Raw genomic sequence first — 12,870 nt, forward strand, 5'->3', positions numbered from 1 at the left:
CTCTTCCTATCTGGTTTTTGCTTCTCGCTTCTCGCTTCTTCCTTGTCCCTGTTGGTGGAATGGAAAGATCTCTTCATTCGACAGATGGTAGATTGGATACAATTGACCACCAACCGACCACCCAACCCATCCATCCATCCGTGCCATCCACACAAGCACACACGAGACCCCCAAATCGCTCGACGTTTGCTTACTTGCTTGCTTCGTGACTTTACAAGAGAGAAGAGTAGACATGCAAGAAACCAAGGACCGCCACGCGACCTTCTCGGCCCGCATCAATCGCTCGTTTGCGCGAGCTGAATGATGAGCCGACTGGCAACGTCCAAAAAGGGGAATGGACTCGTCGCCCTCTTCTCATCGCGTGCCCTGCCGGCGCCGACAAGCTCGACGCGCTCCCGAACCGACGACGGCGGCGCCGCAGCTGCAGCATCATCGCCTTCGCCGCCACCACCACCACCACCCTGCTGCTGTTGCTGCTGCTGCTGCTGCTGCTGCTCCGCGGCTCCCATACCAGGGCTATTCTTGCCGCTCAGCGATGGCAGGTCCTCGTCGGGGCCAAGGGCGCGCCACTCTTCGGCGCCGTCGCGCGACGAGACGCGGATTTCGCGCACGAGGCGGTGCACGAGGCGCTCGTATCCGGCGCACTTGAAGTCGACGAGGAAGAAGCCCACATCGATGTTATACAGCTGGATCGTCAGGTACACGTAGCACGCGTCGTCGTCGGCGACAATGTGGTGCTGTGGGTGGATGCCCGCCGCCGCCGCGCCAGTGCCCGCCGACGATGGCGAGTGGTAGCCTGGGTGGTCGCGGTTGGCGCTGTTGCTCGTGGTGCTGTGCGGCACCGATGTCGATTGACTGCTGTGCCCGTCGTCGCCGTAGTGTTGCGACATGCCTGCGATGCTCGATGACCTGCTCCGCATCTGAGAGCTCGGACGCTCGTGCAGGTCAACGCGCGACGAGTGCGTCGACGACGGATGATGTGCGCCGGGCGGAAACATGCCTTCCTTCTTGAAGCGTGCGTTAATGACCCAGGGATCTTCGGGGATTGCGTATCCCCAGTCATCCCACGGTCCGTGATCGCGGCGTGCGCGTCCACGCTCGCGCGAGTTCGACTGTTGGTCATCTCTGCGGACTCCTTCCATTTCACCCGGGACGTCAAGATCAGACTCGGATTCGATGATACCGCCTTCTTTGAGGCGCTGGGCAAGTGAGTCTGTCGATCCGCCCCGAGAACCGGAGCTGCTGCGATCCGGACTATCATTGTTGCCGCCACCAGGCTTTCGTATGGAAGGGACTTCCCAATCTGCGCCCATGGCTTTCAGTGCCTTGTAAATAGCAAGCATAGCTTCTGCAGGTTGATTTCTGCTTCTGATGCCAAACTGCCACTTTGTAGGCTTGGGTTTCTTTGTCTTTTCCTTCTCCGGAATTGGCGTCAAAGCTTCTGGCTTCATCGACACCTTTTCCATGTCTGCTCGTGAGCGACTGTGTGGTTTGAGACGTCGCGCCGTCGTGGCCTGTTGTCTGGCAGATTGTTCTGTTGGGGATCCTAAGGGCTCCCCATAACCATGTTCTGAGGCATGGCCTGGCTTCGGGTGACCCTTCATGTACGCTCGGTGGAAGTCTGGTAGACTGCTTGGCAAAACTGCAATTGTGCTAACGGGGCTGCGGTGTTCCTGAATCTGCTGCTGGCTTGCGTTGGAGCCGTGTCTCGGTCGTTCGAGGTCTGCCGTCTCGATCTTGGGGGCAGGAGGGGGTCCAAGTTGAGCTGCCATGGGAGACGGCGTGTGCCTGTGGTCGTAGCTCGGCGGGGAGGTTGCCAGGAATGGTTGGAGGCTTTTCTCTTGGGAGAGTAGAGCTGTCCGCTGTTAGCCAACTTTCTTCCACCGGGTTTGCAAAACGTACGATTCGCCTTCATGATTTGATTTTCACGGACAATCAAGTACGCGTCCTTGATGGCACTCGGCTCGTCCTTTGCCAGTGCTTCCTGCACATCTTCCTTGGCATAGCCCATTGTCTTTCCGAGCTTTCCAACAACCGTCTCGTGGAGTTGCTGAACCTGCGGAGCAGGTCGAGCGGGACCAAGCTTGGTGGGATCAATGGCCTTGTTCGGGTCCACGCCCGTATCGAAAAACTCTTCGGCGGGAAGCTGTAGGTACGGAGCGAGGTCTTTGTTGAACCACGGGTCTTGTCGTATTTCAGCAATCGTGATTCGGTGCACCGGATTGACCACCAGCATCTTCTTAATTAGGCGGACGGCTCCAGACGACAGGTAGTTTGGAATGGTGTAGCTTCCCTGCGCAATCTTTTTGAAGAGCGACGGAATGTAGTCGTCGTCGAACGGCAACCTGCCGACCAGCAAGACATAGAGAATCACGCCACAGCTCCACACATCGACCTCGGGGCCAGCATAGAGCTTTCCAGATATCACCTCGGGAGCAGCGTAGTTGGGGCTTCCACAGCTAGTCTTGAGAAAGTTTCCGTCCGTCATGATGTTGCTGAGACCGAAGTCGGCGATCTTGACATTGAGGTTCTCGTCGAGCAGCAAGTTTTCGGGCTTGAGGTCGCGGTGGACAATCTTGTGACGATGGCAATATTCGACGGCGCACACGATCTGCTGGAAAAACTTGCGGGCTTTGTCTTCGGACATTTTGCCGTGGGCGACGATGTGGTCAAACAGCTCGATCCCGGCATACTCTAGCACCATGATGATTTCGCTGGGAGTGGTGATGACTGTGTAACTAGATGCAGAATGAGCCACTGCTTCGCAAACGCGCGGCGACTCGCACTCACAGCTTGATAATGTGCGGGTGGCGGAGGAGCTGGAGATATTGGATCTCACGCTCGATGCGGCCGGCCATGTCCCTTGTGATCAACTTTTTGCGCGATATGATCTTGAGAGCCACCTTTTGACCGCTGACGACGTGAACGGCCAGCTTGACCTTTCCAAAGGAGCCCTCGCCCAGGGTTTTGACGAGCTGATACTGCCCCAGGCGCTGGTTGACCTTTGTGATGGAGGCACTGTCTGCGCGAGCGCCCATGCCCGGGTTGGCTCTGACATCGTGGGGCGAATCGTGAGGCCTGGTCGAGTTGGAGCTGCGACGAGTGTTGGTGGTGGATATGGACAGCGAAAGGTCCTCGTCTTCGAAAGCGGACGTCATGGCGAAGGGGCGGACAGAGCCAGGTAGGAGCCAGACGGCGGCTCAGGACCCTTTGGGCTCAGAGGAGCAAGCGAGGATGCGGATGAAGACGACAAAACGGGGCTGCGGACTCGATTAACATGAGAGGATCGGCAGGCTGAGGCGGGGAAGCATACAGAGGCGCAAACAAGGTTGTGCAATCACAAGTCAGCCGGAGCCGGGACGCGCTCGTCTAGGGCCAGGGTTCGGCGGCGCGACGTGATGCTTTGGGGTCAGCGGCGGACGGATGACGAGGGCGCTGGCGCTTTTAGACAAGGCGAAGGGCGCGCAGACAAGGCGCTGGACGCGGCGAGGAAGCGGAGAGGGCTGGCGGAAACGGCAGGCGTGGGACCTTCAGGGCACGAGAAGGGTTGGACTGATGGAATTGGACAGGACAAAAATGTAGAGCAGTGAGGTACGCATAAGTCGAGAGGCAGGGCAATGACGTTGGAGCAGCAGCTCCTCCGCAGGGTCGGTAGGTACAGTGAGGGCAGGGGACAGGGCAGGGCAGGGCAGGGCGAGGCGAGACGAAACGGAGGGAGATGGAGTGAGAGGGAGAAAGAGGGGGTGAGGAGAAATCAGGGGAGGGGACGACGACTGAACTGGACTGGAGTGGACTGGAGTGGACTGGAGGCGGGAGAGGGCGGAGGGCAGAGGGCGGAGGGCGGAGGGCGGAGGGCGGAGAGGACGGTGGGGAATAGAAGCGAAGAAGATTGAGCGATTGGAGGGGGGGGGGGGGGGGGGGGGGAGGGTGAGGTGGTGTTGGTTTTGAGTGGACGGCGACGGGCTCCTGACGCGCTGAGAGAGATAGGTACGGTACCTAGCGGGGCTGCGAAGTCCAAGATCGCCGCGCGCCCCACGGCACCACCACCACCTCATCACTTCATCAGCAAACGGGGCGCGCCAGGCCGAATGCGAGCGCCGCACAATTATCAATCCTCGTCGCGACGCTGCCCCGGCAGACAAAACCTGCACCCGCCCGCCCACGGTTCGCTCTGCTGTGCCTGCAGCAGCACGGCCAACCATGGCGTCACTTGCTCTGGGGGATCACCACGGCCACATACGACAACGTCCTTATCAGCTTGCCAGCTTGGCTACACGCGGCATGTGAAGATATAGAAGGTATCGCCGAGTCACTGCCATTGGCCCGCCGCTCTCACGACTCGTTTGCCTCCAAACACGACGCTGCAAAAACATCCCACTAGAGCCTGCGGACGGCTGCAGGTCCGCGTCGACTGCCAATATCCACGTCCTCGATGATTCACAGTCGCCCTTTCGGCCATGTCGAGTCCAATAGCACGGAGGCTTTATCTTCGTGCCCGGGCGAGACGCTTCAACAAAGATTTTGGGAGAAGGGGCCGTTGTTCCTGGAACGCGACTTTTTTGCTTGCTCGGAGCACAAGCCCGGGTCCCCTCACAGAACTTCTGGTGATTATGTCCTTCTGCATCCCGGACATCCCGTTTTCAACATTACAAAGACGACGGATTTGAGGCGCTAGGACCTGTCCATGGTCGGCGAGCCTCAACCCGTTGGGCATGTCGAATCGTGAGGCGCGTTGACATTTTCACCAAGAGATGGTGCGCATCTTGAATTTTCTTGGGTGTCTTGGCTCTATGCGTCAGGTGGCATCCTCTGCCTTGCGCATTGTACCTGACTGGCACTGTGATATCAAGCCGAGTTCAAAGTCCCCGGTGCGGCAGACGGGAAAAACGCCAAGTACATGTAGTGTGCGCCACCACAGCCTGGCTCCGACCGACGGCAATGGCGCGCTTTGCCATACTAGAAGACTTGGTTCTTCCAGGGTCGAGGTGGAAACAATCATGGCGCAACGCCGGTGCGGGCGCCCTCGATGACGAACGTTCAACTTCATGGCTTGAGGCTTCCCTGTCGCAAGTGAGACCAGACGGCACGACTGCAACAACGACAGTGGAAAAGTCGGCGGTGAGAATTGTAATTGCGCCACCGTGGCAGTGAGGCTTGCCGTGCGTCTGTTGGGAAACATGGCAACGGGAGAAAAAGAGATGTGGGAAAAAGACAAGAAACCAAGCATTGGATCAAGTTTCCACCGGCTCGCATGTTAGAGCTTAGCAATCTCTCAGCCAAAAACCTCCTCCACTGGTCCAAGAAACGCCAATGTGGCTGCGTCATCACCACACTCGTAGTCAATTGAAATCTGCAGCGAAAATTGAATCAGCTGCAGGTAATCAAGACCTCGAGATGGGCTTCGAGAGACAATGTCATGAGCCTTCACCGGCGTGGCGGCGCGAGTGCCGTCAAGATGGCTGATGTTCCAAGCCAAGGAGTCGGTAGGTCACTCTACGTGCCGAATGCCCGCCGTGCCATTCAGATCTTCTCACAACATTAATAAATGCAAGCGAGTTCCAACAACACCTGTGCCTGGCTGCCTGCACCTGTAACAGGAAGATTTACTTCTCATCTAGATTAATCAATGCCAGGGACAGGCACAAGTGCAGCGGGTAGGGTTTGAAAGTGGGTACTCGGAACGGGTAGCAGAGTGGGTGGCTGGTGTTGCACAGGGACAAAATGTGTGGCACTCGCCTTTTGCTTCCCCGTCGCCATGTCTAAAAATGGACAGCAAGAGTAGGGTAGAGCGAAAAGGGAGACAAGGGCATGGATGGTCGAATGGGTGCTGCGTGGATTCTGAGTGGGTATCGGATGGTCGTCCGTGGCAGGGAGACGGTGTCGCGGACACTTGTTTCAGGGTAAAAATACACCACCACTTGTTCACGCGTTGGACGTGTGGTCAAGAGGGTGGTGGATGTACATGCTGCGACGCAGAGTGACGATGAAGTGCATGCGGTTCGAGCTGTTAAAGCGGCATCGACACTGGCATGCAGTGATGTCAGGTAGGTAACTTTGTGAATGGAGAAGTTGGTTGATGCGGTGGTGCAAGGATTAGTGCTGGGAACTAGGTAAGGCACATGGTGAGTAGGGGAAGAAGGTGAGGACCGCCAAGGAAGCCGCGAAGACTTACAAGTGGATGCGCCACGACTTTGGCACGCCAAGGTTTAGACGAAGATGGGATTTCAGAGTCGAGCATGTTGGGCGTGACTGCGAGGAGATATACACATCCGTATGAGATATTTTGGTTACACATCGAGTGAGAGAAAGTGGAAAAGCTCCGGCGGCGGCGGCGGGCGGATGCGAGGCGATGCTACGCGATGCGATGCGATGCGATGCAATGCAATGCGAAAGCGGTAGGAGGACGGAACTGGACAGGACAGAATAGCGGCGGCGAATATACGTTGCAGACTGACAGGCGCAGAAACACCAATGGGCTGTAGCGGGCTCCAGAGCGGCAGAAAAGCCACCGCAACGGCGCATATGCATTTGATGGATTTGGCGCGGGTGCCGCTGAGCCTGTGTGTGTGTGTGTGTGTGTGTGTGTGTGTGTGTGTGTGCTGGCCGTGCAGCAGAGGTGAGGGTGTGAGGGTGTGAGGCTGTGATTGTGAGGTGCCAGGTGGGGGTCCACTGTGGGATTCGCGCAACGAGGCCTCTGCCCGGTCCGAGCGTACGGGAGACCACCCATCCACCGTTGGTTGCTCCAGTCGTCGCGTTGCTGCTGGTGATCATCCTCCCAGCCTCTCTCCAACCTCTTCCTCCAAACTCGCGTCAAGGAACACCTGTCTTCTGCTCTACCTTTATCCTTGCCGCCACGGAGAAGGAAAAAGAGTCGAGCACAGAAGTAGGAAAAAAAAAAAAAAAAAAGTCAGGCCGCCACACTCCTAAGCCGCACCCTCCAGCAGTCTGCCGCCCACCCCGACTAGCCTGCAACTGCGACGACGACTCCGCCTTGCCAGCGTCTTCCCCGTCTCTTTGCTCTCTCCTCACCTTGCGACCGACTCGCGCCGCATGTCGCACTTCGTCACCGTGTCACGACTCCAGCTGAAGTGACACACGCCCTCCCCGAAGCCTTCAGCTGTCCAAACGCCCTTCCACCCAAACAGTCACTCGCTCACTTTGCGACTCCATTGCCAGGACGCTGCGCTGTCCGCCCAATTGAACCGACCAGGTCTTCGGCTGGCTCCAGAACCCAGACTGCGGTCCCCCGTCCGTCCTGTTGAAACCTCCGGGATCCAAATCGAAACCACCGCCGGACCCTCACCTGCTTCGCCCACTGACCCCAATTCTGCTCTTGCCCCAGGCCTGCTGCTGTTCATGTTTTGACCCTCGCCCAACCGCTCCCTCCTCGACTGTGCTCATCTTCGAAAATGGGTGTCGATACGCAGAGACCGCCGCCGCTGCCCGCGCCCACCGAGAGCTCCGCATTGGAGGATAGCAGTCGCGCCGACGACCTGGCCACGGACATCTCCCGCCGCACCGACCGCTCCCACTACTCCATTCCGGATGACGGTACCCCAGTGACGATTGCGACCAAACCCAAGGAAAAAGGCCTCCACCATCGTCACCAGTCCCAGACGTCGCTCTTGATAGAGTACTTCGAGGCTGGAAAGAGCGGTGACAAAGTCCACTCTCGACCAAGCGTTCGCGTCAGAGTCACGCCCTCGTCCAAGCATCGCAAGTCCAAAGACACCGACCATGTTGACATCACCCACACCGACAAGGAGCGAAAGCCTGCATACACCCGAAGAGTGCTGCTGCCTTCGGGGGCCAAGCCTTCGGAAGGCAAAACTACCGATGCAAGCGAACTTTCATACTCCTCCGAGTCCAACGTCAGTGGAAGACCCCCGGTCGAGGTCGAGGTCATGAACAATGTCAGTGACTTGTCGCGCTCCGATCTATCCCAGGGCCGCTATGTCCCCGCGCCGTCCGATATTTCCTCAATGCCTCCGGACAGCTTGTTGGACGCCCCGGCCATTACTGCCGCTGCCGCTGGTCTGGCAGCGAGTCAACACCTCAAAGCTCCCGAGCGTCGGAGGAGCCGTAGCTTGAGTAGGGAGCGCATCATGACCCAGAAAATCATGGAAAAACTCAAGGACCAGCCCGAGTCGAGCAGCAAGAGCAAGCATAGGCGGGAAAAGAGCGCGAGCAGTGAAAAGTCAAAAGAAGAAAAATCCCGGCGCAGAGCGTCGCGCTCTCGACGTGAAGAGGCCCTCATCAGCGGGACTACCGAGTCTAGCCTCCTCGCGTCGGAGCTGAGCCGCAGATCGGCAGATACGCACTCTGTCCGTTCGGGTGTTTCGACCACTTCGTCCATCAACAATCCCAAGCTCCTTGCCACGGTCGAAGACGCCATCAAGCGGCTCATCTTGCCCGAAATTAATGCGCTTAAAGAGAATCAGAATCGTGCCAATCGACCTGTTTCCTCATCCACCACCAGCGAGAGGCGCGTCTCAAAGTCCACCACTACGCCAACAGTTAATGTTGTGTCCGGCGATGAAAGGAGCACCCTTCTTTCCACGGACGTAGCCTCTGTCAAGGGCAAGAAAACTCGGCGATCGAGCCGTTCAGGATCTGAAAGGAGCTATGACCGACATTCCGAGGACACCGTCACTGCCGACGACAGATCTCATCGCAAAAAGAGTAGAGAAAGGCACCGTGTCAGGGATGCCGCTCTAGTTGGTGGCGCAGCGGCCGGTCTCACTGCCGCTGCGTTGAGACATCACGACTCCCACACCAGTATTGACAAGAAGGAAAGAAAGAAGAGGCATAGTCGACGAGGAAGCCATGCTACGAGCATGTCCGAAAGCATTGACAATGAGGGAGAGTCGGTCAAAGAAGATGTGCCACCTTTGCCCATGGCCAGCGAATTCCAGCCTTCCGAGGTCACCCGTGCATCGCTCTTGTCTGAAAACACCGAAGGACCTCATTCTGTTTCATCGAGAGGCGCCACGCCGGTCAAGGAAGTTTCTCGCGGAACGCCGCGCCCAGTTGTATCGCCTGGACCTCGTAGTCCAACGCGATCGCCCGCGGACTTGCGCAAGGACACGAGCAGTTTTGGCTCTCTCATTGACCAAGCATTTGAAACGTCAAAGGGTCAACATGGCCTTCCGCCAAATGCTCAGGCTACTGCTCTTACCGCTGCGGCCATGGCCTCTCACCACGGCAAGGGCAAGGAGCGAGACGAATCGCTTACTCCCACCCGCGACCTTTACAGAAGCAGCCAAAGGTATGAAGACGACCAGGGCGACCAGACTCCACGATCTCGACCGATGAGTGCCGTTTCCGGTCACGACGTGAGTCAAAAATTGTCCGAGCTTTCGCTCGACTCGGCGTCAAACTCGCCCAGCACAAACGCGGCGCGCTCGCGCAAACGTCCTCGAGGTACCTTTGAAAGCAAGTCGAAGTCTTTTGACACCCCGAGGCGTGAGGATGTGGACGAGTTCTTCGAGCATGAACACGAGGAGAATGATGCGCTACGTGCTGAGATAGACGAGAAGCGCTTGACGGGCTACACTGATGACAGCCTGAAGAGCTCTAATGGCCCGCTCGATGACCGTCGCCAGACAACCTACACTGATACCAGCCGGGAATCTGTTGAGCAAAACATCCAAGTAGTGGGCGAAAAGGCCGGTTACGTCCACACCCCGGCAGCCGTCGAATCCGCCGTCGCCTCGCTTGTAGACCCATCGACCGTCAGCGTGCGATCTTCGTTGCACAATTCCCACGTCGAATCAGGAAACTCTGGGGACTCGTCAGAGCAGCGCCGGTTTCCCGCAGATGAAAATGTCTTCATCGGCCAGCAGGACAATCACAGTGGAGAGCGTTGGGGTGCCCTTCGTGACCGTGCGAGGAACCTGGCCCAAGCGCACGCGCGCGAGCTCTCCCCTCAGCAAAGCGAAGATAGTTCGCTGCGTTCAGAGCACGAAATTGAAATGACGGCCAATGCCATGCCGCTCGGCGAGCCGATGCCCGAGATTGGCCATGGTCTGGACGACGGCTCGGACGTGACGACAAACCCCTCGGAAATTCAGGGCCCGGCCCGTACCCCTGACCGCTGGCCTTATGAGCCCACCCCTCCCATGTCGACCAAGGGCCAGCGCGTTGGCGAGGCTGCTGCTCTTGGTGGCGCGGCCGCCATTGCTGGTGTTGCGGCCGCCAACCTTTTGAGAGACGACCATGGTAGTCCTGCTGCGGAAGACCACGAGTATCAGCCTACTGTCGAGGACGACTATGATGAGCATCGAGGGCGGTATCCTGAAGAGGATGAAAGTTATCACCGCCGTCACATGACCCCGACCAGCCCTGGTCATTGGAAGGACGAAGGGTACATCTCGGCCGCCCAGCCTGGCTACACACCCGAGCCCCGCCGGGACAGGTCTCAGTCGTTCGACGGCGGCATGCCAGACTTTACTGGTGGCCTCGATGACGACCCGTTTGTCTCGGGAGGCAAGAGTGGCCATGCACGCAACTTCAGTGGCAACTCCCATGGCATGTCTTCCCCTATTTACGACAGCGCCACCGGCAAGGGACTGGATTGCATTCAGTCCAAGGACATTGTGGCACTCATGGACCATCTCACCGTCCGTGACGCCCAAAGAAATGCCCGTGACACCGAGATTCTTGTCACTCTTGTGCGCAGCGCCGCTGAGATGCGCAATTCTTTTGAGGAGATGAAGAAGTTCATCGCGGAGCAAGACCGGATGATCATGAGCAACACTGACAGGGACGCTGATATGACTGTGCAGCGCATCCTGAATGGACAACCTCCCGCTCGTAGCGTGGGCCGGAACTCGGGTGACGACATGGATGACATGCAGTACAAGCGCAAGAACATCTTCAAGCGCGCCCTGCGAGGCTTGAGCATGAAGAATTCTAATGATTTGGGCAAGATTGAGGAGATGCTCATGCAGCTGCTCGACGACGTGGAAGGGCTCAAGGAGTCGACGACCTTTGCTCAGCCTCCCAAGTCGCAAGACAGCCGAGGCCAGAGCATCACCTCGTACGAGAACCTCCGAGCCAATGACCCCGGCTACGAGCCCGAAGGACGTGCCAACACTTCTTCGACGCCGAACCAGTCTGGCAGCTTCTCCAATCCGTCGTCCTCCCGACAACTCGGTCGGCATTCTGGATACGATGGTCGTCGGGGCTCAGAACACCGCGTTAGTACGGTGCTCGAGGGTGATGAGGAACTAGAAGAAAACCAGCCTGACTTACAAGGCTATGACAGTGAGCGCCTGCTCACTCCAACCCAAGAGGCGAAGCGCAGCACGTCAATTCCGCAGGTGACCTCCCCGCAGCTGCAGGAAAGCTTCCCCACTACTCAAAGTCCGGACACGCCTAAAACCAAGTCGAAGCACCGGTCGACTGGCTCGTCGTCGCTTTTTGGCCCCCTGAAGATTTCGCGCTGGTCGAGAACGACGACTTCGACAGACAAGGAGAGTGGGCGAAGCAAGAAGAACAAACCGTACTCAGATGCCTCGCGGTCTGGCTCCAATGTTAACCTCACCCACTACGACGAGTATGCAGTCAATTCAGACGACCGCCTGCCCTCGCAGACATCCTTACAGCGTGGGTTTGCTTACGAGCAGGGTCGATCACCGTCGCCCTTGATCCCAGAGCACGAGTTGGAGAATCCCAAGTACCACGCCCACCGCAACTCGTTGAACCTGGAGCACCCACAGCCGCGTCCGGGCCCGACGCATCGCCACCAAACCTACCTCGAGTCTCAGGCCGTAAACTTCGACGACCCCCAGTCCCCAGATTTTGACCAGTGGGGCTCCGCACCAAGCCTGGCTCTCAACCGCAACCGTCTGAGCAGCAACACCGGACACATGTCGCCTCTTTCCGACGGCGGCTACTCGAATCACTCGGCGTCCGAGCAAGTCAACAACAGCCGACAAAGGGACGACGGTCCTCTGGTCCCTCAAGAGCAGCAGAACCTGCGTGCCAGCCTGCCATTTGGCGCCAAACCCATGCACAGCAGCCCCCTCGGCAACGGCCAGTACCTGGCGCCCCTCGCTCCCATTGAGGAGGTGCGCTACAGCCTGGAGACGGAGCGCCGCTCCATGACACCGTCCAGTCCGCAGCCGGCATCTCGCAGCGGCTCTGGCCGCAAGGCTCTGAACGGACCTCGCCCAATGGGTTCAAGAAGCCCCCGCCCGCTCGATCACTCTGAGACAGTGATTTGTAGGAAGCCGGTCGGTGACCACCTGAGCCAGCAGAGTTTGAGTCCTAGTAAGTTTTGTTCAAACACTGAACATGAATGACGGACTTGGTAAGCTAATGTATATATTCCCGCAGTCTCGTACCGCTCCTCGCTCGAGAGCTTTGAGCGTGACACGTTTTGAGCTACGATGATACGTGGCTGTCGTCGCTGCCTTGCTGTTTAGTGTCAGAAAGAGAAGACTGGCCCGTTTTTCACGAATGATACCCCACCCACACCCCTTGAAGCCGCCGTAGCTTGCTTGCTCGCCGTCTTACTCGCTCGTCAACACTCGTCACAACGGCATCTCTTCGTTCTTCCACCTTTCCCCTGCCCCTTCTCTGGCGTCTCCTTGTTAGCTCGCCAAAGTTGAGCTGTGCCGTTTTCCCTCTCCAGTCACAGTTGGGTCGCAGAAAGGGAAGAAGGGGCGGACGACTTGCTATTTACACCACCAAGCCCCCTTCCACACTACTCTACGCATACTACTTATACCACTACTAAATGCTAATGACTCTCCTACTTTTCTCTCCTAACCACTTCTCCAGCCCAAACCCCCTTTCCCTCTTCCCCTTGCTCCCTATTGTTTCCTCGCCAATTTCCCTTTCTCTATTTCTCTGCCATGTTTT

At 57.8% G+C, this 12,870-nt stretch overlaps 2 protein-coding genes across 2 annotated transcripts; one reads left to right on the plus strand and one right to left on the minus strand.

The window, feature by feature from the left end:
- Positions 1-115: 115 nt before the first annotated feature.
- IWZ02DRAFT_202183 (uncharacterized protein) lies at positions 116-3,327 on the minus strand. Its single transcript, XM_066762583.1, has 4 exons — positions 3,314-3,327; positions 2,791-3,260; positions 1,903-2,738; positions 116-1,855 (listed from the first exon to the last, which is right to left on the minus strand). Exons 2-4 carry the CDS (start codon positions 3,156-3,158, stop codon positions 276-278), a joined length of 2,784 nt encoding a protein of 927 aa, XP_066624408.1. The 5' UTR covers positions 3,159-3,260; positions 3,314-3,327; the 3' UTR covers positions 116-275.
- A 4,082-nt stretch (positions 3,328-7,409) lies between these two features.
- IWZ02DRAFT_488855 (uncharacterized protein) lies at positions 7,410-12,389 on the plus strand (the record flags this gene model as incomplete). Its single annotated transcript, XM_066769507.1, has 2 exons — positions 7,410-12,276; positions 12,343-12,389. 2 exons carry the CDS (start codon positions 7,410-7,412, stop codon positions 12,387-12,389), a joined length of 4,914 nt encoding a protein of 1,637 aa, XP_066624409.1.
- Between the last annotated feature and the right edge of the window lie 481 nt (positions 12,390-12,870).

The sequence above is a fragment of the Phyllosticta citriasiana genome, assembly GCF_038021145.1.
Source record: "Phyllosticta citriasiana strain CBS 120426 chromosome Unknown IWZ02scaffold_4, whole genome shotgun sequence".
Classification (NCBI taxonomy): Eukaryota; Fungi; Ascomycota; class Dothideomycetes; order Botryosphaeriales; family Phyllostictaceae; genus Phyllosticta; species Phyllosticta citriasiana.